Source organism: Phlebotomus papatasi, chromosome 2, assembly GCF_024763615.1.
Source record: "Phlebotomus papatasi isolate M1 chromosome 2, Ppap_2.1, whole genome shotgun sequence".
Taxonomy (NCBI): domain Eukaryota; kingdom Metazoa; phylum Arthropoda; class Insecta; order Diptera; family Psychodidae; genus Phlebotomus; species Phlebotomus papatasi.
The window spans coordinates 106,776,500-106,803,409 of record NC_077223.1 but is presented as its reverse complement, the minus strand read 5'-3'; the positions used below and the strand labels follow the sequence as shown (position 1 = coordinate 106,803,409).

Sequence of the window (26,910 nt, the reverse complement as noted above, 5' to 3'; positions counted from 1 at the left end):
TAGGGGAGGAGCCAAAAGCAAAGTCCGCGGGAATACAAAGTGGGCGCAAATGATTGTTCCACAAATGTTCGCATCAGAAGGGAGGAGGAGTCAATCCTTATCCGCTTCGGGTTGCGAACAGAGGAACAAATGCACCGAGAAGATTTCAAAATTACTAAAAAAAAAGAGGAAAGGAAAAAAAAAAATTCCACACGATGTTTTTCTTAGTGCTTGGTGTCTATATTCTTTTTTTTCTAAAGTTTTTCTTTGTAGAAAGGAAAAAGATCACACAAATTTTCTTTTTTACTCGTTTTAGTAACATATCTTGTTGATGGAATTCCTTTTTATAATCCTGTTTATTGACGTTTATTTGTCAAATTTTATTAATTAAATAATTTTTCATATCTCTGAAAATTAATCACATCGAATTGATGGATTTAATTTTCCCTTTTTTTCTGTGAACTTTAAGAAAATATTTTCAATGTGAAATGGTGCAATAATATTTTTTTAGTATTTGTCTTTTAAATATTGTTTATTTTTATTTTTTTCGAAATTCCTATCAGTATTTTTTTTGCTTGATAGAAAGGAAAGTAATATAAAGTTAGTTAGGGAGACATTCCATTTCACAACAAAACACTTTTTCGCACTCTATTCACCAAGAGATTTTCATATAAAAAAAAAAGAGAAAAAGAAATGATTATAAAAAACATAGAATATTGATAATCCTCTAGTTGAGAAGTAAAAAAAAATTCTACAATTTACTTAAAGAAATCAAGAAAAAATGTCTATTAACCTATTTGCAAAAGAAAAAGGAAAAAAAAATTGAAAATTGCATTAAAAACATTAAAAATAAATCTAAAAAAGAATATTTCAAGTGATAGTGAGCATCTTTGAATTTATTTTTGCTTATAAATGTGTGGAAAAAAAACTTAATAATAGATGCATTTTGAAAAAATAAGAAAAAAGCATTTTCAGACTTCATAAGCAATTTTTACTGCTCATTATTTAGTGGAAAGGACAAAGTGAAAGCTGAGAAAATTTTAGAATTCTCGAAAAGTTATTAAAAAAGAGAGAAATAATGAAATACAGAACATAGACCCTTCGAAAAAAATATAAAAAACAAAGTGAATAATGTCCAAAAGAGAAAAATAAATAAATAAGTGTGCCAATTACCAAAATATCCACAAGATAATATCATTAAATTGAAGAGAAAAGTAAATGAATTTAGAAGAAGAATAAAGGAAAAACTGACCTAAAAAAAAGAAACGTCCCTTTTCACCAAAAAAAAAAGAATAAAAAAATGCAAAGTAAATGAATTTTACACTCTTAAATAAGGCGTCTCCATCCATGAAAAGAAAAGATAAAATCATTACTTTTTACACGTAAAAAAAAACCTATTAAAAAAAAGAATAAATTTTTAAAAATATCAACTTTGTCCAACATTTTACCACATAAATATATTTTATTGAAAAAAACATTTGCAAAACTTTAAAAACTACAAAAAAAAAATTGTGTACATAATGAATTTTAAACCAAATCCGTCATTGGAATTTTTTCTCTTTCAAAAAAATAAGTAAATTTTAAATAAAAGACAACCTCTAAATTTTTGAGAAAAAAATCGTCCAAGAAATTTAAAAAAAAAATGCAATTTTTCAAATTTTTGGCGTAAAAAAATCAGTGGATATTTTTTTAGTTTTATTGATAAATATTGAAAGAAAAAGACAAAGATTTTAAAAAGTGCACAAGCATTGCCCAAAAAATGATAAAAGAAAATATTAAAATATGCTTACTTCTCTTTAAAAAAAAACCATTGGCATTACTGAGCTTTGTGTGACTTTTTTTTCGTATTTGGGTGTTTGAGTCATTTAAGTCCCACCTATAATATTGATATAGCCACGAAATGGAAATATATTAGCTACTTTAAGTATAGACCACTCCCCTTAAAAAAATCTCTATTCAAAATTAAATTCTCTATTAATTCCTAAAGGGAGCCAAAAGCTATCACAAAAAATGTCCTGACGGAGATCTACCGCTCGTAATATTTTATTTGACGAAGGAATTTGAATACAAATCGTTAAGAAATACAAGCCACACCCCCTTCAAAATTCTCAATAAGAAAATTTGTCTTTAATCCTGAAGAATTCCTAAAGGGATCCAAAAGCTATCATAAAAATGTCCTGACGGAGATCTACCTCTCGTGATATTTTATTTGTCGAAAGAATTTAAATACAAATCGCTAAGAAATACAAGCCACGCCCTATTCAAAATTTTCAATAAAAAAGTTTGTCTTTAATCCTGAAGAATTCCTAAAAGGAACCAGAAGCTATCATAAAAATGTCCCGACGGAGATCTACCGCTCGTAGTATTTCATTTGACGAGAGAATTTAAATACAAATCGTTAAGAAATACAAGCCACGCCCCATTCAAAATTCTCAATAAGAATGTTTGGCTTTAACCCTGACGAACTTCTAAAGGGAACGAAAGGCTATCATAAAAAATGTTCTAATGGAGATCTATCGCTCGTAATATTCTATTTGACGGAGGGATTTAAATACAAATCGCTAAGGAATACAGGCCACGCCCCTTTCAAAATTCCTGGTATTGAATTTTGGCTTAAAACCTGAAAAATTCCTAATTAGAAGCCAGGATTGTCATTGAAAAATATCCTCGTGGAGATTTAGTGCTCGTAATATTTTATTTGGCGGAAGGATAAAAATAAAAATTGCAGAGAAATATAAACCACGCCTCCCATATTCTGTAAACACTGAATTTTAGCTTGTAATAGTGAGACTTCCCAATAGGAAGCAAGGCGTATCATGCAGAAATTGCCTGATGGAGATCCAGTTCTTATAGTATTTTATTTGATCATAGAATTTAAAAAACAATGTTAAAAGATACAAGCCACGCCTTCTTCAAAACTGTCAATAGTGAAATTTTACTGTAATTCTGAAAAAATCCTAATGGGACCTAAGGCTTATCAGTACTCACAAAATTTTATTCGATCACTGAATTAAGGAAATTGCGTAAGAAATATAAACCACGCCCATTGCAAAATTCTCAATATTGAAGTTTAGCTTTTTTCTTGAAGAATTTTCCACTGGGAAACAAGGTTTATCATAGTGAAATTACCGGACGGAAAAGATTTAAATAAAAATCGCTGAAAAAATAAGTCACGCAAGTCACGTCAAGAATCGGGTAAAAATATAAGTCACGCCCACTTCAAAATCCTCAATAAAAAAATTGTGAGTTATTTCGGAAGAATTCCTAAAGGGACTCAAAGTTTATCACAGATAAATTCCTTGGCGATGATCCAAAACCCGTAATATTTAATTTTAAAGAAGTATTTAAAAATAAAAGCGCGTAAAAATATGAGGAACGCCCCCTTTAAAAATCTCAATAGTGAATTTTAGTGGCTTGAATTTTAGTGTGCTCTGAGCCGACTAAAAAATTTCTAAGGTTTCTTTTTTGAATAGTTTTATTAGTCATAGATTTCTCGATATCTAAAAAAAAACTCATTTGCCGTTGTATGTTTTCAATGGGGCGTGGCTTCGATCAAAATTCAAAATATTCGCAGATTTTATGTTTCAATTTACAAGGCTTTAATTTACTAAGGCTTTTTGTAGGGTTTCTTTGATCGTATGTCTGCAAATGAGATGCTTCTAAAAATTTTTGAAAGCTTGACTTGGTCGTACTCCTCATTATTATGTCAAGAACGCTTCCTTGAAGTTCCAAAGGAGGCGTGGCTTTTTAAACGAGCTTTAAAAAAGTAATCAAATTATTCAAATTGTTAACTTCGTTTGCGAATGATATGCTAAGGTTTTTTAAAAGCATCCTTGGTCGTAAGTCTCACTTTTATGTCAAGAATGTTTCCTTATCATAATGGTGTTCCAAGGGGGCGTGGCTTATCTAACTACAATCGAAATATTCACAGAAATTTTGCTCAGTAGCCGCGGTAAAGTCCCCAAAAAATTGACTGGATAGTTTTCCTTGGTCGTAGGACTGCTTTATATTTCAATAACGCTTTGTTTGCAATTATGACGTTCCATTGGGGCGTGGCTTATCTAACTACAATCGAAATATTCACAGAAATTGTGCTCTGTAACCACCGTAAAGTCCCCAAAAATTTGACTAGATAGTTTTCCTTGGTCGTAGGACTGCTTTATATTTCAATAACGCTTTGTTTGCAATTATGACGTTCCATTGGGGCGTGGCTTATCTAACTACAATCGAAATATTCACAGAAATTGTGCTCTGTAACCACCGTAAAGTCCCCAAAAATTTGACTAGATAGTTTTCTTTGGTCGTAGGACTGCTTTATATTTCAATAACGCTTTGTTTGCAATTATGACGTTCCATTGGGGCGTGGCTTATCTAACTACAATCGAAATATTCACAGAAATTGTGCTCTGTAGCCGCCATAGTCCCCAAAAATTTGCCTAGATTGTTTTCCTTGGTCGTAGGACTGCAAGGCTTCTAAATGTCTTTTAAAAAACGTTTGTAATATCAGAAATTGCTAAAGGGGCGTGGCTATTTGAATAAGATAATTAGGTCACATCCTCTGGTACCTAAAAGCAGTCACAAATTAGAAATATCTAACTTGCAATTCGGCGTTGTAAAACAATATAAATTGATAAAAAATAATCGAAATATTTAAGTTATCTTTCCGGGAGAAGGCGTGGCCTAGAATTCTTATGGGCGGGGCTTATTTTGAAAAGCATTTTACCTAATTGAAGAAAAAAATTAGAAAAAAGGTCACGCAAAGTAAAGAAGTTCCAAAAAAACATTACCTAAAAATATTATAGACATCTTTCTTCAAATGTAAATATAATAATAAATGATAAAAAAAAACACTAAAGATGGGAATAACAATTTTAAAGTAAAATAATGTGAAATGATCCCAAATAGAAATTATATTCGTATGAAGGAGTAAAGATTAATAAAAGATAAATAAAACTTAGAAATTTCTGCAAAGTAGGAATTAGTAGATTGAAATAATAAAACATTAAGAAAAAAAAATCTAGCAAAAAAAAGTAGATTGGCAGCGAAATGATTTTAGTGAAATAGAGAACAGGATAAAAGAAAAGAAGCATTCGTAGATGTTTATTAATTTATGCTACTTTTTAAGAAAAAATCACACACAGAATTTTATAAAATACACTTTAAGTTTTAATCGTGATATAAAGTTATTAATTGTGGGACTCGTTTTTATTTGTAAAGAAAAAAAAGAAGAGAAAATAAATGAAGAAAAGATGGAATTATTTACAGTATATTTTATTTTTAGTTGAAATGCATTGAATCATTGTGTTATTAGATGATTAGAAAGAAAGAATTGTAGATGTTTTATTTAAATTTAAAGTATAAGAACTTTTTTTTTGTAAATGTTGAGTATTTTATTTTTCTTCCAACATTTTATGTTTTAATTTGCCATACAAAAAAAAAAATGATACTAAAAAAACCATATTTTGTGAATGAAAAATGATAAAAAAAAAATTAATAAGAAAAATATTCGCTATTTTGCCCTAAAAAAAAAGAACAAAAGCAACTTATAATTTTTTTAAATAAAAGAAAAATCTAACAAATTCTAGAGGAAACTGTGGAGTATATTTAGGCAAGTGAAAAAAACAAAAGCTAATAAAATATATTGTCATAAAAGAAGAAAAACCAACTTAAAAATAAAAATAACATATGAATAGCAAGTCATGTTCATTCCAAAATTGTATGTTTAAAAAGAATAAATTTCAGAAAAAGTCTCAAATGCAGCTTTCACTCAAAGTTTCTTTGCAATGGAAAAAATCTTCTGAATGCAGCTTATTTCATTAATTCACTTGATTCATCCTTGTGAAAGTTGATGGATGAATATTGATGTTTCAAACTTGGATCGCTTTCTCACATCATCAATCACATTTGGTTCCTTATCTGCTCAACAAGTTGCTAGCTCCTTAATAAGCGAAAAAGGAGGAAGCAAAAATGGTGAGTTTATCACAAGAAAAAAGCGTCCTTTTGGTGAGAAGATGAAAAAAAAGATGCCCATTTAATTGGAGTGTTATCTCGCAGAAAATTACTCAATATTGAAGGAAATTGATGGTTTCTAGACAAGAGGTCTTTCACACTAAGAAACAAGTGGGAAACGTCTAAGAAATCTTTCGCCTAATCCGAAAAGCCATGAAAATACAGGATTTTTTAAATTTCCTGCCCTAAATAATTTAATAAAAAACTTTAAAAGGAATTCGCAGAATTCGAAGGTGTTTCAAAAATTTCAAGAAACGTTAAAAATAGGGTAAATGTCCTAATTCAAAACCATTTCCAGACGCTTTAAATTTGACAGAAAATTCAACACATTAAGTTCATATTTTTAACTGCTCGAACTCCAAGAGAGAGCAGTTTTCACAATCGACTTTTTTTTTCAACTTTGCAACATCCTAGCTGCTAAACGGTAAGAGATATTGACTTCCGGTCTTCGGTGACCCCCCCAGTAATCAATACATTCTATCTAACTAACTTACCCAAATTACCCCCCCACCCCTTCTAACCCCTCCAAAAAACATGTTTTATGACCTTGCAAAAAATTGGCCCTGACAATTTTCTTCATTTTTGGATATGTTTTGGAGATAGTCCAGCTGAACATTTCGTCCTTAGACATCTATCACCGGAAAATTCGCCATCTTGAATTGTTCAAAGTTAAAGCTTAATTTTCACCCGATTTGTTCAATTAATTAACTAAAAGATTAATGATTTTTTGAAACCCTCTTCTTGAACAATTTTCAACTTCAAGATGGTTTTGTGGTGATTTATAGACAAATTTAATTCGACAATAATTTTCTATACATCAGAAAGCCTGCGAAAAGGTATATAAGGCAGAGCTCTTTCTCGGGAGTTCAAGCAGCTTGCAAAGCCTCAGACGCTTTGCCACCCCTTTTTCTAAAGAGAATTACATAAATTTGCTCCTTGACTCTTCTGGAATGTGACTGTTTAGTGAAAATTTTTTAGATATAATTTGAAAACTTCTTAAATACAAGAAAAATACGCGAGCGTAAAATGCTTCTATTGGAAACATATTAATCCAAATGGAGACAAGGGAAAGTTTCTAATTGAAGACAAAAAATGTAGGGGAAAGTGCCCATGCTTGATACTGTAAAATGATTTCCAAAAGGTTTGTTATTATTTTCTGATTAACACACAAACCGAAGCGATTCTTCCACTATGACAAAAAAATGTCTCACTTATTAGGTTCATAATCCCACGTCAAATAGGTCCTGAAAAACCTTAAATTTTTCTCAAGAAGAAAATGGAAGTTCAGTGGCGATTTTTATACAAGTTGGGTCCGGGGCCTTCCTGTATGATAATTGACTCGACAATTCGGAGGCCCATTTTCACTGCAAAAATATCACCGGATACAAAAAATTGCACATCAAGACGGAACTCTAATCTATCTGCCTAAATCGTTTGTAAGACTGTTTATTAGTTTTAAAATCACTTTTATGTAATTTTTCTAAGCCATGTTTTTATGATATTAGGGCGCTAGCGAAAACCATTTTTTTCACATTGAGTCCATGAAAATGTCACTCTGCAACGTTAAAATTCAGGCAACGGTTGAAGGCTATGTCAATTGTCGATAAAATTGGCGGATTGCAATATGTGTAATTATGAAAGAATCACATCTAATGATAGAGTTGCCACATTTAAATTATCATTCACGGACCCTTCTTAAAATATAGGATGGACACAAGTAGAATTTATGAATTTGTCACCACCCTCCAAAACAGTGTCCCCAAGTAAAAATATTTTTACATAACTATTAATAGTGATGAACCCTCTATTTGCTTATGATAGGAATTTTCCTGAACAGCGACATTAATTAAGAAAAAACTTATAAAATATCATATATCGAAATTACAGTTTTGGACCTATTTTTGATTTTTGCTTCCTGAAACTAGGAAAAAAGAGCTAGGATCCTATTTTTTTAGGAAATGTTAGGCTTAGGATCAGCTATTAAAATATATTGCTTTGAGTCATAACTATTGATTAACATAGAAAATAAATAGTTATTATTAAGTTTGGATCGTATCAAGCAAGGGAACTTTCCTCTATAAGTGAAACCGCGACGAAAGGCTTCCAAAACATTGTTGAGTTGCTCTTGAGAGTAGGATTTGTTCTTATTTCTGGTCTTTTTTCCTTTCCCATCTAAAACAATAAAAAAATCTCTCCAAAAAAATCATATTTCCGGGGTTTCCTATTGAAGTATTTGCAGACACTTCAGAAAAACCCTTTTTGTCCACGAAATAGGTAATTATTTCATTTGAAAACTTCGTGTACAGTTAACAATAAGGATTATCACTTAATTTAACTAAAATTAGCCAGAAATATGACATAAATGTTAAGCAAAACGAATAAATAACAATCGCTAATTGGAAAGCATGGTCGATCTATGAAAAATTCAATGGTTAAAGGGCACAGTTTTAATTTTTCTGAAAAATTAACAAATTAAAATTTGTGAATATGAATGCATTTTCGCTTTATTTGGAGCAAAATTAACTAAATAATTAAACTGTGGTATAGAAAATATATAAATATAGTAATTTAGTACTGTATTTACCATGAAAACAGTGATGTTTCCTTTTGGAGTAGCGAAAAATTTCCATTTGGAGCAGGTTTTGAATTAGCTTAAAATGTTCGTAAATGGACAATAGGCAAAAGTGATCTATGGTGCGACCATCAATGAGACCTATATTACTGAATAGGCCATGGCATAGGTAACAACTTTTGTTCCGGGACCAAAATTTTAAATCATGGGGGAAAAGTTCTAGATAAAAAAAAAACCATTGTCGTAGAAGAAAAATAATTTCTTATATGAAATGTGCGCATTTATATTGCCTTTTTTTCAAGGAAAAGAATAAATTGTAACATAAAATACATTAAATTACTGTATATTCTCGAAATAGACATAAAAGCATACATTACAATGCATAACATGCGTAGGAGGACACTGAAACATAAAGGCTCAAAGTCAAGACTTTAAACCTTATATCTCAGAGATTTATCAACCGAATTTAATCAGTGAATACTCAATCGAACGGTCTCGAAAAATCCTACAAAATGGCGGTATAGATAGTTTCACAAGTCGACCGCAAAGGGCGCTCCAGGTTATCAAAGTTTTCGAATATTAAGAAGAGTTTCAAGTTTTGAAACTATTCTCAAACGATTTTAATGATCTTATAATATGCATATCTGATACTTTTAATGTGTTATAGAGAGAGATATGGCCTCATTGTAATCATCGATTTCAGTAGAATCATTACATATTTTGACTTTTTTTTCTAACTGTGATGTAATTACAGTGAGGCCTCGATAGAGTCAATCTCCAATAGAGTCAACAGCTATTTTTTTACTCTACGGAGTCCGATAGAGTCAACTTTTCCATTATTATTGAACTAATAGAACTAATAATATTGTATGACTTTTTCGAAATTTAAATCAGTGTTTTGATCTATCAATGTAACGTTTTTACCAAAAGAAAAACAATATTATGATAAAATTCGTATATTAACCGCGTGTAATCAATTTTCGACAAAATAATTTTCTTCTCATGATTTTAAGCGTTTTGACCGATTGAAAGTTCTCTTGTTTTAAGATTGTTTCTTTCATTAAGCCATATGATCTCGTATGACGTGTTTTCCTGTAATCACAAAAAAGCTATTTTGGCGGTGAAGGGGAGTGGTAGGGAGGAAATGAGGGTCATAATAATAATCCTCAGGTTGACTTATAAGGAGATCATATGAAGACTCCGAGTCGATATCTCTAACCATTTAGCGCTCATTTTTCAGAACAAGAAAATGAGAAAAATTGGTTTTATTGATCTTTTTGTTAAGTTTAGAGCCATAGTTATGTCATAAATTGATTCATTGTTAATTGCATCAGAATTTTTAACAATTAAACATCTTCCGGAGCTCTTCTAAAAATAAGTGAAAAAAAAAGAAATCTTTAAGACACCATTCCCTTATCTTAACATCGTGGATGGACGATAGTAATTTTCACTTAATATACCTACTAATAATAAGAACATTCTGTAAAATCATTCCTTAATCTTCAATTTTTGCCCAAACATACGACTTTTTTAGACCAGAGGGTGTAGAATTTATGGGTCAATTAAATAAAATATTCTACTATCGTGTTAAATTTATCAGTACACTGAGAAAAAAGGGTGCGATTAACTTTTTTACTTCGGAACTTTAACACTTTTTAGGTGTAAAAATATATCAACATTTTTTAATGTTAATTTTACATCTTATTAAGGGTAAAATTAATATGAAAAAGGGTAACTTTAACCCCCAATACACCTAAAAAGGGTAATATTTACACCGATTTCGGATCAATAATGCAGGGTAAAATTAACATTTCTGGAATGTTATTTTAACTTTTTTGGATTTCTCTCAGTGTACAAACATAAAATAATACCCCTTTGTATCAAAATTTCACATTTTAATTGATTTTTTCGGACTCCAAAAGAGTCACCGAATCCAATGGAGTCAACAGGCCTGGAAATAATTAGTTGACTCTATCGAGGTCTCACTGTATTTATTTTCTCTAGTAATCGTAATCAGATTTTATATGACTGAATAGCATTCCATAAACCTTGTGCCCATGCCGAGTTTCAGCTTTCTACCTTTTCTCAGAGAAGAGTTATAGTAAAAAAAATCCTCATTTTGTATGGGGACTACTGGAACAAGTGGCGAGGGGAAATTTATATATACACAGTTAAAGAGCCTTCCATTGCCATTGATCCTATGCCAAGTATCGCGTCGCGAACATCAAGGACTTCAAGAAAAAAATGGAATGAAACAACCAAGAACCGCGGTAATGATCTTGTACAAACCTTGATGGGAGGACTCAAGAAGAAGATTCGAGATTTCGCCAATCAAATACTTGAATAAAAAAACTAATATATATAATAAATCTACAATGAATTAAAGTTTCAAAGAATATTTTTCTTTTTTTTAATATTATCTAGACTTTATTTTTAAAGCATTATTCTTGGGAACAATTTTATCGTGGACACGCTTTACAATAATGAAGCTCCAGATATTTTCCCCTTTTTATACTGATAAACCATGACCTATGATAAGAAGAATAGCCATATCAATTCTCTGCAAAATTCCCACTGATTTGTTTTCAGTGTCAATCCTAAATCCAAGCTCCAAGCATCGGATTTTAGCTAAAATCAGTCAAGTTTTGAAAGAAAATGAAGCTGTTTTTGATCATTTGTGCAACTTTTGCAACGATTTTAGCTTCTCCGGAAGAAGAAAGTAAGTAAAGTCAGGGAAAACAGTGAGGATTGAGGGTAAATCCGTGCTTTTCTTCAAGAGAAAATCTTCTGCACTCATGGAAAGTGGCACTTTTACTTCAAGGGGAACAGTCAGTTTGGAATAGATCAGGTTGATCCATTCCTCTGCACTCACTTTGTCTATAGTTTCTTCGGGATCGATCCTAATGGAACCATTGCAATTCGGGATAAATACTTAGATTTGGAAGAGAATTACGGTCTCGGGAATTTAAGGAAAGTTAGCAAGCTAAAGGAGATCAATCCTAAGCTCAAAACTTTGGCTTCTGTTGGGGGTTGGACTGAAGGTTCGGCAGCTTTTTCTGAGGTTTGTTGTCTTGATCATGCTTGGACTGGACCTGGGATTTACACTCTGATTGTTTGAATTTCTAAGGTCGCGAATGATCCTGAGAAACGTAAGAAGTTTGCCAGAGATGCTCTGGATTTCCTGCAAAAGTACAATTTCGATGGTCTAGACCTCGACTGGGAGTATCCGAGACAGCGAGAAGGAAGCAGAGAAACAGATAGAGAAGCCTTCACCCTTCTGGTGAAGGATCTACACAGACTTCTGCATCCCAGAGGCCTTTTGCTAACAGCTTTAGTGTCTTCTGTAGAACCTATCGCTGAGGGATCCTACGAAATTCCCCAAATCACCAGATACTTGGACTTTATCAAACTAAAAACTCTCGATATGCACGGATCTTGGGACGCAATAATCGGATTTAACTCTCCACTGTACGAGAGATCAGGAGAAGAAGCCGTAGATAAGTATCTCAATGCAAATGCCGCAGTTTCCTTCTGGCTGAAGAGTGGAGTCCCTTCGGAGAAGCTAATCCTGGGAGTTCCACTCTTCGGGAGGGGTTTCAAGATGGTCAGCGAGGATCAGAATACAGCAGGATCTCCCCATGCTGGTCCCTCAGATCCCGGACCACACACAACCGATCCTGGAATTATGGGCTACAATGAGCTCTGCGAGAAGAGACTCACGGAAAATTGGAAGGATCACTGGAGCGAAGAGCAGCTGGTACCTTACACAACCTGGAAGGATCAGTGGATCGGCTATGACAACGAGGAGAGTGTGAGTATTAAGGCCAGGTATGTCCGGAAGTACAAACTCGGAGGGATTATGGCTGGGGCTATTGAGATGGATGATTTCAAAGGATTCTGCGGAAGAGGAACCTTCCCACTGCTCAAGGAAATCAACAGAACTCTTAAAGAAAAGAGTCCCAATGAGGCTCAAATGCTCAAGAAATTCTGTATGAATGCAATTACTTGGAACTAATAGAATAAAAAGAGGCATAAAAGAAAATTTCATTAAGTAAATAAATTCGCCATTTTGAATTTTTTCAAGATCACAATAAAACCATTTCCTGGAGACTTATTTCTCAACCGATTTAGACAAATTTGGATTTATTCGAAAGGTCTTGAAATTCCCTATCCTGCCATACCCATCCCAATCAGTAATGAATCGATAAGGTACCCATAATTTATTTAATTGTTTAAAATATTGTTTTTTTTCCTTATTCTTTCGGTTTTTTTAGAGTCTAGAGGCCAAGGGGTAACTCATATTGAGAAATCCTCGTTAATTGTCCGAGAAACCCAATTTTTTCATTGCGAAACCCAAAAATTGCATCGCAAAACCCAAGAAACCGAATTTATGCATCGCGAAACCCAAAAATTGCATCGCGAAACTCGAGAAACCCACTTTTTGCATCGCGAAACTTAAATAATTGCATCGCAAAACCCAAGAAACCCAATTTATGCATCGAGAAAGCCAAAAATTGCATCGCGAAACCCGAGAAACCCAATTTATGCATCTCGAAACCCAAAAATTGCATCGCGAAACCCGAGAAACCCAATTTATGCACCGCAAAACCCAAAAATTGCATCGCAAAATCCAAAAATTGCATCGAAAAACCTGAGAAACCCACTTTTTGCATCGCGAAACCCAAGAATTGCATCGCAAAACCCAAAAATTGCATCGCAAAGCCCAAGAAACCCAATTTATGCATCGCGAAACCCAAAAAACCCAATTTATGCATCGCGAAACACAAAAATTGCATCGCAAAACCCAAAAATTGCATCGCGAAACCCAAAAATTGCATTGTGACACCCGAGAAACCCAATTTTTTCATTGCCAAAAGCAAAAATTACATCGCGAAACTCAAGAAACCCAATTTATGCATCGCGAAACCCAAAAATTGAATCGAGAAACCCAAAAATTGCATCCCAAAACCCAAGAAACCCAATTTCTGCATCGCGAAACCCAAAAATTGCATCGCGAAACCCGAAAAACCCACTTTTTGCATCGCGACACAAGAGAAACCCAATTTTTTCATTGCAAAACCCAAAAATTGCATCGCGAAACCCAGAAATTTCATCACGACACCCGAGAAACCCAATTTATGCATCGCGAATCCCAAAAATTTCATCGCAAAACCCAAGAAACCCAATTTATGCATCTCGAAACCCAAAAATTGCATCGCGAAACCAGAGAAACCCTATTTATGCATCGCGAAACCCAAGAAACCCACTTTTTGCATCGCGACACCCGAGGAACCCAATTTTTTCATTGCGAAACCCAAAAATTGCATCGCGAAACCCAAGAAACCCAATTTATGCATCGCGAAACACAAAAATTGCATCGCAAAACTCAAGAAGCCCCCTTTTTGCATCGCAAAACCCAAGAAACCCAATTTATGCATCGCGAAACCCAAAAATTGCATCGCAAAACCCGAAAAACCCACTTTTTGCATCGCAAAACCCAAGAAACCCAATTTCTGTATCGCGAAACACAAAAATTGCATCGCAAAACCGGAGAAACCCAGTTTATGCATCGCGAAACACAAAAATTGCATCGCAAAACTCAAGAAGCCCCCTTTTTGCATCGCAAAACCCAAGAAACCCAATTTATGCATCGCGAAACCCAAAAATTGCATCGCAAAACCCAAAAAACCCAATTTTTTCATCGCGAAACCCAAGAAACCCAATTTCTGTATCGCGAAACCCAAAAATTGTATCGCGAAACCCAAATTTATGCATCGCGAAACCCAAAAATTGCATCGCAAAACCCAAGAAACCCATTTTTTTCATTGCGAAACCCAAAAATTGCATCGCGAAACCCGAGAAACCAGACACCCTTGTCAGAAAAAATGGAAATGAGTTACACTTAATCCCGGCATTATGCACTCCGGGATTATGGACTTGACGGAATTATGCACATACAATTATGCAAGTTTGCCTACCATTGGGAATCAATTTATGTTCTATGTTGTGACACGGGAAATTTGAAAACAGTGTGCTTCTTTTTCAGAATAAAACTTTAATTTCTTTTATTAAGGTAAAATTTTTAAATATTCTAACCACTTATTGAAGAACTCTGGCCAAAAAGTATTAACTACTTTTACCGCGCGCGAAATTCGTTGTACGATCGATTTATTCAAAGGAAAGCCCCTGCGGGTATGCAAAATTTTCTAGATGCATAATGCCATTTCGCGCTTTTTTTCGTTCCCGAAAATGTGCATAATCCCGGGATTGAGTGTACCCCTTTCTAGAGGCCAAATGATGCGAGATATCATCTTCTGGTCTTCGATGACCCCCCGTAAGTAAGCATTATCTCAAAGTGGTTCTTCGCTTTTCCCAAATTGATTTACGCAAAAATATTTATGAGGGATCTCTACAAAATGAAAAACTGTTTCTAAAACTGTTTTTTATTCAAAAAGTATGCATAGCAAATATTATTTGATCAAATAAATCAAATTAAGGAGATTCCTACGTGGTCCATGATATTTTACTGAAAAAAATCCTCTCAAAATTTTCTATTCAGAACACATCATTTCACACTGAATCCCTACAAATATTTGTAACAAATCAATTGTAGAGAAACTTTCCGTGGTCAATAGGATGAATTTTTGGGGTAGACGGTTTTTCTCTCAATTACTGCATTACAATTCAATGTGGCTTTCCTTCCCTTTTGTTAGCTGAAAGATATTGACAAATTCACGAAGCATGACTGGAGCAAAATTTCTCCATATTTACCACAATGTTCTCCAGAATTGTTCCTCGTTCTCTAAATCACTGCCTTTGCCATCTCTCTCTCGAAAATTCTTCATGTGGAAAAGTAAATGGCCTGAAAACCTCCAACAATGCTGATGATACCCCTTTCTCCATCCGAGGAAATTTAATATGAAGAATTATGAATATTTCAGGAATAATTTAATTTTATGCTATAATCTTTTTTTTAAATAAAATTACAAAAAGAGTTGGGTAGTTTAGCACTGGACCAGGAAGGGCCAATTGCAGTACAGTAGATCAAGATCAAAGACCAAACCTTCTTGGCAGCGGAATTGGTACTTGTCACCGTCGAGGCAGAAGTAGAAAATATCGCAGTGAAGAGGATCTCTGCTATAGCCATTTTCTAGGCATTCGGAGGATCCTGTTGTCGTGGCAGGTGCTCCAGGAGTTGTCACGGATGGAGGGTTAGCTGACGGTGTTGTTGTCTCGGTGGTTATCTAAAAACAACAATATAACATTTTAATAAATTTATATACACAGAAAAAAAAATTGTTCGTACAGTCAAGTGTGCTAATCCGGGCGCTTCGCTATGTGGATCGTTATGACTACGCTAACTAGATAAAATCCACTTAAAATAATATTTTTATTTTTATTTCCGTAATATAGTCACTATAGTATCATAATATAACTATTCAAGTTTGAGAAGAAGCAAAAATTGTATTTTTATCCATTAAATAAAAATACAATTAAAAATTTATTAATCATTTCTGCAATTTTAATGTCATATCGTAAAAAAGTAAATTAATAATATCAATTCTGATGGAGATTCATTATCGACTTTTTATTACTGATATCTCCAAAAAGGAATGGACATATTTTTATTTATTTAAATTCAATATGATTACATTGACCAAATTCAAGACCCCCAAATGCAACGGGAAATATTTTTAAATCTAATTCAGAAAACTACAGCTAAATCGTAGAATTTTCATCGAAATTCTATAATTCTGTCGAGCTATTTTTTGTAGCTCGGGTCTCGCTATAGCGAGGGAAAGAGTGACTCATCGTTGGAAAGATTTCGACCGCAACTAAAACATACTAAAATTTCAAATGAATTAAAAATTAGAATTTAGAAATATTTGTTAAAATCTAAGTTTTGAAAATCGATTATTTTATTAAATTCGTCATAGTACCATCGTTGCGGGTGACTTGCACTTTTTTTCGCTATTTTTCAACTTTACTCTGGATTTTTACTGGAATTTTTTACTGGATTTAACTGGATAGTTAAAGTAAAAGAAGGGGGTTAATGGATAAAATTATTTGTATTCAGTTGTTAATGAGTGGATTTTGTGTCACTAGCATTAATCTAAAAAAAAAATTATTGTGTAAAAAAAAATCAAGAAAAAAGGGTTGCACTTGGGATAATATGCGGGTAACTTTGCAATTTTTGATAAATATTAAAAAAAATAACAATTTCTAATAATAAACAATAATGAAGATCCTGACATCTAAGAGTAAGACCGTCTTCAGACTAGAGGTTTAGTCCAGTTCCCGAGGGTCTCAAAACCTTAAACAACAACCGATTTTATTGATTTTTCAAAATCTAATTGGTAATTTGACTTTAATAATCCAATTCTAAGTCAAATTTTTCTAAAAAAAAATCTTGACTTATGAGGTATTAGAGAAGTTAAGCCATATGGCTAAGCCTTAGGTCTGAAGCCCGTATAAGATGCATGAGATTTACAAGATTGCACGCCATTTCTATTTAACGTTTCTGTCCGCCATTTTGAATAACTGTCAAAACCTAGAACTCGTCCGATTGAGCTGAAATTGTAGTATGTTGTAACTGATGTGAAGACCTTTTTAGAACGTATCTAAGTTCTAGTCTACGTCAAGCATTTACCTAGGCATAGAGGCTCAAAAGTTAAAATTTTGAAATATTCATATTTTGGTGGTTTTTTTTAAATATTGAATATTTGAGACCTAAACAAAATGTTTCAATAAATATTACAAATGGTTGAGGCTTTCATTTTATATATTTTTTTACTCTTATATAATTAAAAATTATAAACGAAAAATTCAAATATTAAGTAGCTCCCCGTAGTGCTGTATTCAGGAGATTGTCAAAATATTTATCTTGTAGACTCTGTATCCAGATAATCCCTTGATCTACTTCAGATTATATATATGATCTGTAAAGGTCTTGCCATCAACTAAAACATACTAAAATTTCAGCTCAATCGGTAGAGTTTTAGGTTTTCACAGTTAATCAAAATGGCGACCACGCCATCTTGTAGATCTCGGGTATTTGATCTTAAGTACTCACATTGGATAATTTTTTTTTCATATACTTTTTTAATAAAGCTTTAGAAATACCATTGTATGCCGTTTTGTGACATAAATCGTGCGGTCCTAGAAAGGAAATAGTAAAAAGGGCATTTTGATAAAAAAAAAATTATTGAATCGTAATGGATTATTGAAGCCAGATAAATTTAGAATAATTTTAGGCAATTTACAATTCTGAAACCGCTTTTGGTATTAGACCTTCGGACATCTTTTTCACAGAGCCGTTTTTAGACAAAATCCCTATATTTGCATTTTATTGAATATTACTGAAACTACAAGTATCCTTTTGAGGGTTCTTGTACGTTTCTTCACTGAGAAAAATCCGAAAAAGTCAAAATAACATTCCGGAAATGTTAATTTTACCCTGAAGTATTGATCCGAAAACGGTGTAAATATAAACCCGTTTTAGGTGTATTGTGGGTTAAACTTAACCTTCTTTAATGTTGATTTTACCCTTAAAAGGTGTACAATTAACATTAAAAAATGTTGAAATATTTTTACACCCAAAAAATGTTAAAGTTATGAGTAAAAAAAGTTAATCGCACCCTCTTTTTTTCTCAGTGTTGGTACATGACATATCCCTATATACTTTGGCATGGTAGACCGGATTGGCAAAGACAATCGATAAGTGCTATAATTAATAAAATCTTATGGACAGCAGAGTGCAATGCAAATTCACCCGCAACGACGGTAATTTAATCGTATGAAGTTGAAATGTTTTGAAAAGTTGTAATGAGGCTTTTCTATATCAGTCGAGATCGTTAAATTCTGACAATTAACTTTTATCGTCCATTTAGTTAGATGATCGTTAAGAACGTTGTTTGCTAGTCACCGCGTCATCGGCATTTCGATACTAAACTTACAACTTCACTTATGGCTGTTAAACTCGTAAAATCTAAGTCATATTCAGGGGGGTGACATTAGCTCTGAAAAATGCGACCAGTTTTAGTGTAATTTTTTCCCTGTTTTCGTACACATTTCACGAGATATCTCCAAAACTACTTAGGTTGCCAATTTAGGGTTTTCGGTTGCCTCTTCGTTATTAAATTGGCTTTTATATTGCATTAGTATTTTTTGCTAATTCATTCTACAATGACAGAAAACAGCTAATAAACTCAAAAGTTTTTTTGGCTCACCAGAAACATATGGGAAACACAGAAAATGTCATGCCTCTGGTCATATTACTGAATTAGCATTGAAGACGTTCAAGCTGTTTAAGTTATGATTTAATAGTCTAGTTGGGTACCTCTGTCAAATGATGCCACTTGGGTATAATGTTAGTTGCATACGACTAATTGTATTGCCCTTTTGCATTTCTAAATCATTTTTAGTTCATTGTTTATCAAACTAAAATATATTGTACATTAAACACATTTTTTTTTAAATATCATGCAATAGGGAAAGAGCTCATGATTTTGGACAGTTTCTAAATTCGGACATTTTCTGGGTAAAATTGGACACTAAAATAAATTGACTAAAATTATGGATTTTTATTCTAAAATTTGATGAATAATTATATGCACCCAGTCCAAAATTATGTGCCATTCCCCTAATGTTAATTAAAATTAAGCGAAGGAATTTAAATTGCGCATTTTTGCAAGTTTCATGCGATATTATTTATACTTTAAATTTAATTGCGTGCAATTTATGTTTCAGGCGACAATAATTCTGTGATTATTTTATCAAATTTGTAGTAAAGCATGCATTTAGAAGCGGCAAAAGCGGTATCATTATGCGAGAATTTGTAAAACTACTTAACTCACTGCGGTTCTTGATAACACAAAAATAATATCCGGAAATCATAATCTTTCTCTTTCAAACAAGTTCAGCGAACCCATTGATAAATGTTTACTATTTTATTAAAATCGATTCTTTTAGTTATAAAAATTAGAGAAAATTATCTTCACTTCTGTAAGTATCTGAGATCATTCGAGCGTACTCTCCGTACAGTTCGTTAAAACTCTCGTAGAAATATTTCTGCTTTAGCAAATTGAACTCAACGAATTTCTGATACTTTGGTTGGAAAGTTTTGAAGAAGAAATCATTGATGAACTTCTTTAGGGAGTTATTCTTCTGCTTCTCTGCAAAGTAAAGCATTTTGAAGTCATTTTCTTCGAGGGAAATACTCACATTGGTTCCCAGAAGAGATGAGTTGATCTCTTTGAGGAGTGGGAAGGTTCCTCTTCCGCAGAATCCCTTGAAATCGTCCGTTTCAATGGACCACATCATAACCCCGCCGAGATTGTGACTGTGAACGTAATTCACCTTCAGTCTGAGACTCTTCTCATCGTCATAGCCTAGCCATTGACTTCCTTTAGTGGCGTAGGGGACAAATTGCTTATCATCCCAGTGATCTTCCCATTTTTCACTCTTCCGCTTCTCGCAGAGTTCATTGAAGCCCATCATTCCGGGAGTTGCGGTGTAAGGTCCGGGATCACTAGGTCCTGCATGGGGAGATCCTGGTGTGCTCTGACCATTAACCATCCGAAAGCCACGGGCATAGCTTGGAACTCCCAGAAGAATCTTCTCCGGAGGAGCTCCATTTCGAATCCAGTAACTAATTGCAGCGTCAACATTGAGCTGCTTCTCTATGACCGTTTGATCCCATGGTCCGGCATACAGAGGAGAATTGTGCCCAATCTTATGATCCCAAGAACCATGCAGATCATAAGTCATTATTCCAATATGATCCAGATATCTGAAACGAAATCGAAAATTAATTCAACTCATTGAAGTCGTTCAAGTATCAAAAGCTCAAGTGCACTACTTCAGAAACTCCATATTTCAGTAAAATTCAAAGTAGTCAGAAAAATTATTCAATTACTGTACTTGATAACAATCCACTTGACAAACTTTGCGCTTACTTTCCTATTTCCGCAATGTCGTATGAGATTTGGGCAGAAAATTCTGCAGAAGCAACTGCAGCGGATAGAGTGAATCCCTTGGCATGGAGAGCTTCAGAAAGTTCCTTGATCAACAAACTGAAAGCTTTCTTGTCCGTCTGGGTATTTCCTCCACGCTGAGCAGGATACTCCCAATCCATATCCAATCCGTCGAAGTGGAATTTTTCCAGAAATTCTACTGAACTCTTCACAAAGCTCTTCCTTCTGGTCGCATCATTTGCCACCTGAATTAAATAATAATAAAAGAAATTTGGGATTTATTACAAGTATACTTCTATTGTGATACAATTCGGACTGGGTCAAAAATTTACTAAACACATGAAATTTTAGCAAATTTTGGAATTTTAAAATTTCGAATGAAATTACGTTATGGTATTTGTCCGTTTTCTATCGATATCTTGCGAGCATAGTGGCCAAACGGTAAGAGATATGGACCTTTAGTGTTTGATGATCGCTTTAAAAAATATCATTTTACATAATAAAAATAGTAATAATATTATTTCGCGTTCTAAACTTGTTCTTTGAAAATTGTAGGGAAACACATTTCATGTTCTAGAATTAAATAACCGTAGATGCGAATGATTTTACTACCCCGCTGTTCGGAAGCTTTTCGTAAATTCTAGCGTTTAAGGATGGTCTTCACCGATCCCATTTAACGCTTCCGATCAATGAAGGCCATCCTTAAGTCCTAGAATTTTAGCTTTTTTTAAATGAATGTCAGGGTAGCACAATCAACCGCATCTACGGTACTAGAAGAAGAAGAAATTAAACAATAAAATAACAATCAAAAATCTAGTAAAATTATCGATTTTGCAGATTATTTATTATTCAGTGAGGCTCTAAATAGGGGAATGCCCTAGGCACTCACCGTTTATAGCACTTTCGTTTTATTTCTTAAATGTTCTTATATTACAGTGGATGTCAATAGTTTGTTGCCTAATGCGTGTTTGAGAAATCAAGTGAAAAAATTATATAAAAAATTACTTTTACAAATTTAGCTTTTTGCAGATGAGTTCCCTGTAATCCGTAGATATTATTTATATTTTTCAAAAAAAATAATTAATTTCATTTCATATCAAAAATAATTGTTTTCCAAAAGTTGGTCATTTTTGAAAAATCAAAAGTTTGTTGCCTCATTTAAATAACTAATTTGAAATGATCAAAACATGCAACCAACTTAATGTTGGTTAATATTGATTCAGAGTACATGATATGAGGTAATACAGTAATTGAGAATTTGTGTAAGAATTGTAATGAAAATGCACAAATTAACAAGATACAGCTTTGACGGTGACGGTGAACATATCACTGTCAATGTGATTCTGCCCTAATACAGTGTAATTACGAAAAAACCTAAATTTCATTAGTTCAAAACCAGTTAACGAATCAAAGACCGTTCCAAAAACCCAAGCTTAACTCTATTGGATGAGAAATACACTCTCATCTAGGGTCTTTTTAACATTTGATCTTGAATAACCGTTTTTGTAAATGATCTTCCTCTGGAATGGTTTGCCTCGCGAGCGGAAGAGGGAGCTTATCCTTAGATTTGTAGCTGCCATGCATTCCTCGTGTTCCATGAGCTGTTCTTGAAGTTACATTTTTTTGTATTTCCTTTGTACAGAGGACAGATTGTCCTATGAATTACTACACTGAGAGAAATGCGAAAAAGTTAAAATAACATTCCGGAAATGTTAATTTTCCCCTGGTATTATTGATCCAAAATCGGTGTAAATACTATGCTTATTAGGTGTATTATGCGAGCATGTGGCAAGTTAATGTTTTTATACTGAGCTATTTGAAGCCATAATTTCCAAAAAATGATCTCGGACTCAGCTCACAGTGCTCCGAGGAAAAAATGTATTTAAACAAAAATTTAGTATATTTATCCCTCCATACGGTAAGGTATCTTATAATACGGAAAAACTTCTCACTTTTTAGATATTTAGCGTAACGGTTGCGAGTGCAAAAAAAATCCCATATAAATATGAAGAAATATCAGAAAGTGGCTTCAATTTTTCGGCAACTTGCCAGGGACGTTGTATTAAGGGGTTAAAGTCACCCTTTTTTATGTGAATTTTACCTTTAAAAAGGTGTAAGTTTAACATTAAAAAAATGTTGATATATTTTTATACATAAAAGGTGTTAAAGTTACGAGTAAAAAAAGTTAATCGCACCCCCGTTTTTTCTCAATGTAATAAATTGAATTGAATTGAATTCAAGGATTTTTTCGTATTGGGACCGGATTGAAACCTAGACAGCTCGTAAAAGTTAAAAAGAAATATAAGGGTCATGTTAATTTTTGGTAATTTCCGACGATTAATTCAATAGGTGTGGAAACCGGTGAGCGTCGGGTAAGAAGAAGCAAAGAAAATTCTCAAATTCTTCCTAAAGCTTTCGGCTCGGACTCCAAGCCTTCCTCAGTGGTCAATACAAAAAACAAAAACAGAAAACAAAAAATACCATTTGACAAAGCAAGAAAAGACTAAAAATTTGACCACTGAGGAAGGCTTGGAGTCCGAGCCGAAAGCTTTGGGAAGAATTTGAGAATTTTCTTTGCTTCTTCTTACCCGACGCTCACCGGTTTCCACACGGTCATGTTAATGATCCTTGAGTCGACCACGAATTAGGGGCCTCTGAGGACCTAAAGTCGCCATCGCTTACCGTTTGGCCTCTAAATCTTTTAATAGCCGTGTAAAACGTTTATAAAAAAAAGAAAAGGTTTATAACGTTTATAAAGATAAATTAAATAATAATTTTTGAAGCAATAAGAAAGCTAGTTCAAAATATATTTGGTAGTCTGTATATTAAAATTACAACGATCATAATTTGAAAAACGCAACGACGGACGGAAGTGATTTTCTCTTGCTAGGAGGTCATAAAAAAGGGGATTCTGGATGAAAAATTAAATAGGAGAATGTTGGCATGGTTCGCACAGAGTGAACCTTCAAACAACGCAAATTTTCCCTGTGTTTGCAAAGAGCTAGTTCGTCATTTTTTAGCCATAAGATAGATCATTATTAGGCTTATGAAACGATATGAGGAATGGTACGTCACCTCTTTGCAAAGAAAGTGAAAATTAGCATCGTTTGAAGGTTTACTCTGTGCGAACTATGCCTACATTCCCCTAGAGTCAATCCCGATGTGATCTAGAAAAAGAATCATTAAGTTCCTGATCCTTGATTCGTGTAAGTGGATACTTGGTAATCCTAAGCAACCGGCAACAATTTCGTTTACGAGGGTTTATTTAAAAAATATTAATAATATAATCTGATAAAAAAAACATTCATTGAGGGCTATACATCATTTGTTTTCACGCTGGAAAACTCCGTATGCAATCTTGTACAAACATGCTTATATCTTTTAGTAAATAAACATAGTCTGACGTGTGCAGATGAGACACAAAGTTTCGTTTACACCTCCTTTTAATTATAGCACTTGAAATTAATTTTCAATCACTTTCGCTATGATTCATTACACATTGCATTTTATTTTGTAAATAATACTCAATATGCCTTTCTCAATATTACGAGCTTCAAAAATTTAAAGATCAACTGAAGGAAGGTCTTAATTCCTAGAAAGAATTCCTAAAAATTATTTCTCAATCACAACTGCCATTTTTTGGATACAGAAAGTACTTATTAAGCACTTAATAAGTAACTTAGCAATGCATTGTCTTAATATTAAATTGTAGAACAACTAACTGGTTACCAATGCACAGTATTGAGGTGAATTTAGTAACACCTTACTATATCTTAACCGTTTACTTAGAATTAAGGCATCGCATTAAATTAAGTACTTGTTAAGTGCTTAATAAATAGGGGAGACTGGGGCAAAAAGTCACAAATCAAAAAATTCAAAATTCAATATCTTCCAAGGTAAAAAAGATAACGGTTCATATTTTTTTCTATAGATAGCCTCCATAGACCTTCCTCAATGTCGTAAGTTTCTTAGAATAAGGAATTTAGAAAATAAAAAATATCGAAATTTTTAGCCCTATTTTTGAAATATTTTCCTTGCAGAATATAACAATTATTACCTACTTATTTTCTAAAATTGATGCACTGGTGAATATTTTCTAAATAATTTGGATTTTTTGAATACGAATCCGCTATCTATTTTAGAATTTCACAAAAGTTCTTTTCTCCAGAAATCCTTTTATTAAAAATGGCCACTTGGGATAAAAAGTAACAAAAGGTATAGAGCAAAAAGTAACAAAAAAGCGAAGCAATTTCTGATGTCTCACGGCGAAAGGAAACGTCATTATCATGTCTCGTCGCTTTTTGTTTGCATTGGTCAAACGATTTGCAGTCTTTTGTGTTTTTTTCCTAAAATAGCTAGAAAAGCGCTTTTCTCGTTTTCTCACTTTTCTCGCAGAGAAAACGGTATTTTACAAAGGTGTAGATGAATAAATTTTCTATGAAAATATGTTATCTAGGTATTTTTTCAAATTTACGGAAGCCTGTAATGAAGTGAATCAAAATATGATAATACCCCATGCCTGGTACTATTTGCCCCAGCATTTTTGAGAATAGTCACAAAATTACCTTTTAGAAATTGGCTCGATTAACGTATTTCCTTACAAAATAGAGGAAAATGACTTTCACAAAGTTGTAGAGCGGTAAATTTCCTATAAAACTGCGCTAATTAGAAATTTTTGAAGCGCTCGAGTAGTTTGTAAAAAATAAAATATCCGTTTTGTGACTTTTTGCCCCAGGCTCCCCTTTATTGTGTTAACCGGTATATTACAAAAGCAAAGGAAATATGGACTCTATTCGTATGTACAAAATTCTATTATGGTCATGTTCTTATCGTATTATTTCCTTATTCAAAATTGAAAATTATAATTCTTCACTAAGAGTTGACTATTCCTGCAAGTTAATAAAATTTAGGGCGTGGCCGGAAATAAGTTTTGGATGGAGCTTAATCAGGAAATCCATATTACCTCCTTGGAAGATACCGGATTTCAGTGCAGTTTTTAATACCATATTAGTAGTACCATTGCAACTTATTGTTGCAAATTTGATAAAATTCCATTTAGTTCCTTTGTACTTCTTATCTCACCTTAGAAAAAGTCACACTTCCTTCATTCCATCCGCCAACAGCAGCGATTGTCTTAAGTTTCGGATTGATATTCTTCAGTTCATTGAACTTCCTTATATTCCCAAGTCCATAATTGTCATCCAAATCCAGCCAAGGATCGAGGATCCTGACAGCTCCTTCAGGAGCAATCCCGAAGAAAGAATACACCAAGTGCGTGCAGAGATTTGGATCAATCTGAGCCACGCCAAACTTTCCATTTCCCTGACGGTAGTACGACCATGTCCCGTGATAGCAGAAAATTAATTCTGTGCACAGAAACGAAGGAAGAAAATACCAAAAATATATTTCAATTTTTTTTAAATAAAAGCCAAAGGAAAATCCTCACTTTCAGCTGTAGCTAAACCAAAAATTGCAAAAATTGCTGCACACAATGATATCTTCATAATTAATTCTCTCACTTTCTTCACTTTATGAATTAATCCACAAAATCACGCAACAGAACAATTGACACTGATTCTTGGTGGCTTCCTCTGGTGCCTTTTATAGCCGACAGCTCCCAAGAGAAAACAATATATGAAAAATGGGGGAGAGAATTTCCTTATCAAATCGCAGTTTTATTGTCTAACTGAGTCAATATTTAGTTTTCTTAAGTCCATTCCGCGCACATTTTGATTGTTTTACTGTGAATCAAACCTAATCCAATCCTACTTAATCCAACTAAAGGGTTGACCTAGAAAATAACTATTGATACATTTTTATTGAGGGTCATGTGGTCCAAAATTTAGCTCACAATCATATAAATTCTAAGGAGGATGTACTTATTTGAAATGTTTGTATAGAATAAATTCCTTGATAAATTCACTTTCAGACGCCGTCGCTTTATTACAAAATTTGCAAGTGAAATACACGATAAGGAAGGATTGACGTCTTTTATCATAGAATAGCAAATGAATCACAATTTAGCGTTCTGATAGCTTCATTTTGCTTTATTTTATCTACTAATAAAACTAAAATAGATTTCCAAAATATTTATAATCGAAAAACGATGAAGTGAAATTTTGCTTTATTTATGAGATAAATTGGAATATTTTATTATAACCCTTGCTTACTACAAAAACTGCTAATTTATTGAGGAAAGATTTCGTCCATAAATTGATAATATAGTTTGCCTTACAAGGAATATTGAGAAAACAAAAGTTGTATCGAAGAAAACACCTCCCTTTCTATTCTTTAAAATACTTATAAACCTGATAGGGTGAAAGGAACACCTATTGACACTTTAAGGAATCGTTTTAGGACTTATTGATACCCTAC

At 33.3% G+C, this 26,910-nt stretch overlaps 3 protein-coding genes across 19 annotated transcripts in view; 2 read left to right on the top strand and 1 right to left on the bottom strand.

The window, feature by feature from the left end:
- The window catches only part of LOC129800662 (kinesin-like protein KIF13B), a 151,799-nt gene extending 146,065 nt beyond the window's left edge, over window positions 1-5,734 (top strand). For all 16 annotated transcript variants that reach the window (XM_055845227.1, XM_055845226.1, XM_055845220.1 and 13 more), the window contains one exon: window positions 4-5,734. In XM_055845227.1, the coding sequence (XP_055701202.1) occupies window positions 4-53 (50 nt within the window). In that variant the 3' untranslated portion in view covers window positions 54-5,734. The remainder of the gene's footprint in view (window positions 1-3) is intronic.
- A 5,407-nt stretch (window positions 5,735-11,141) lies between these two features.
- Window positions 11,142-12,611, top strand: LOC129800680 (chitinase-3-like protein 1). Its single transcript, XM_055845262.1, has 3 exons — window positions 11,142-11,279; window positions 11,338-11,621; window positions 11,688-12,611. The coding sequence occupies exons 1-3, from the start codon at window positions 11,216-11,218 to the stop codon at window positions 12,573-12,575; spliced, it is 1,236 nt and encodes a 411-aa protein (XP_055701237.1). The 5' UTR covers window positions 11,142-11,215; the 3' UTR covers window positions 12,576-12,611.
- Window positions 12,612-15,495: 2,884 nt separating this feature from the next.
- LOC129800676 (chitinase-3-like protein 1) lies at window positions 15,496-26,143 on the bottom strand. 2 transcript variants are annotated; one of them, XM_055845255.1, is made up of 5 exons: window positions 25,982-26,143; window positions 25,618-25,901; window positions 20,518-20,780; window positions 19,784-20,351; window positions 15,496-15,804 (listed from the first exon to the last, which is right to left on the bottom strand). In XM_055845255.1, exons 1-5 carry the CDS (start codon window positions 26,037-26,039, stop codon window positions 15,565-15,567), a joined length of 1,413 nt encoding a protein of 470 aa, XP_055701230.1. In that variant the 5' UTR covers window positions 26,040-26,143; the 3' UTR covers window positions 15,496-15,564. The 2 variants fall into 2 exon arrangements, with proteins under 2 accessions (XP_055701230.1, XP_055701229.1); XM_055845254.1 differs by lacking the exon at window positions 15,496-15,804 and having other exon boundaries at window positions 19,495-20,351.
- Window positions 26,144-26,910: the final 767 nt, after the last annotated feature.

Coding starts and splice junctions, on each gene's coding strand:
- LOC129800680 (XM_055845262.1), top strand. CDS start 11,216: ATGAAGCTGTTTTTGATCATTTGTGCAACTTTTGCAACGATTTTAGCT. Junction 11,280..11,337: donor AGCTTCTCCGGAAGAAGAAA/GTAAGTAAAGTC, acceptor CTTTTCTTCAAG/AGAAAATCTTCTGCACTCAT. Junction 11,622..11,687: donor GTTCGGCAGCTTTTTCTGAG/GTTTGTTGTCTT, acceptor TGAATTTCTAAG/GTCGCGAATGATCCTGAGAA.
- LOC129800676 (XM_055845254.1), bottom strand. CDS start 26,039: ATGAAGATATCATTGTGTGCAGCAATTTTTGCAATTTTTGGTTTAGCT. Junction 25,902..25,981: donor TGGTTTAGCTACAGCTGAAA/GTGAGGATTTTC, acceptor TTCTGTGCACAG/AATTAATTTTCTGCTATCAC. Junction 20,352..20,517: donor GACATTGCGGAAATAGGAAA/GTAAGCGCAAAG, acceptor ATTTCGTTTCAG/ATATCTGGATCATATTGGAA.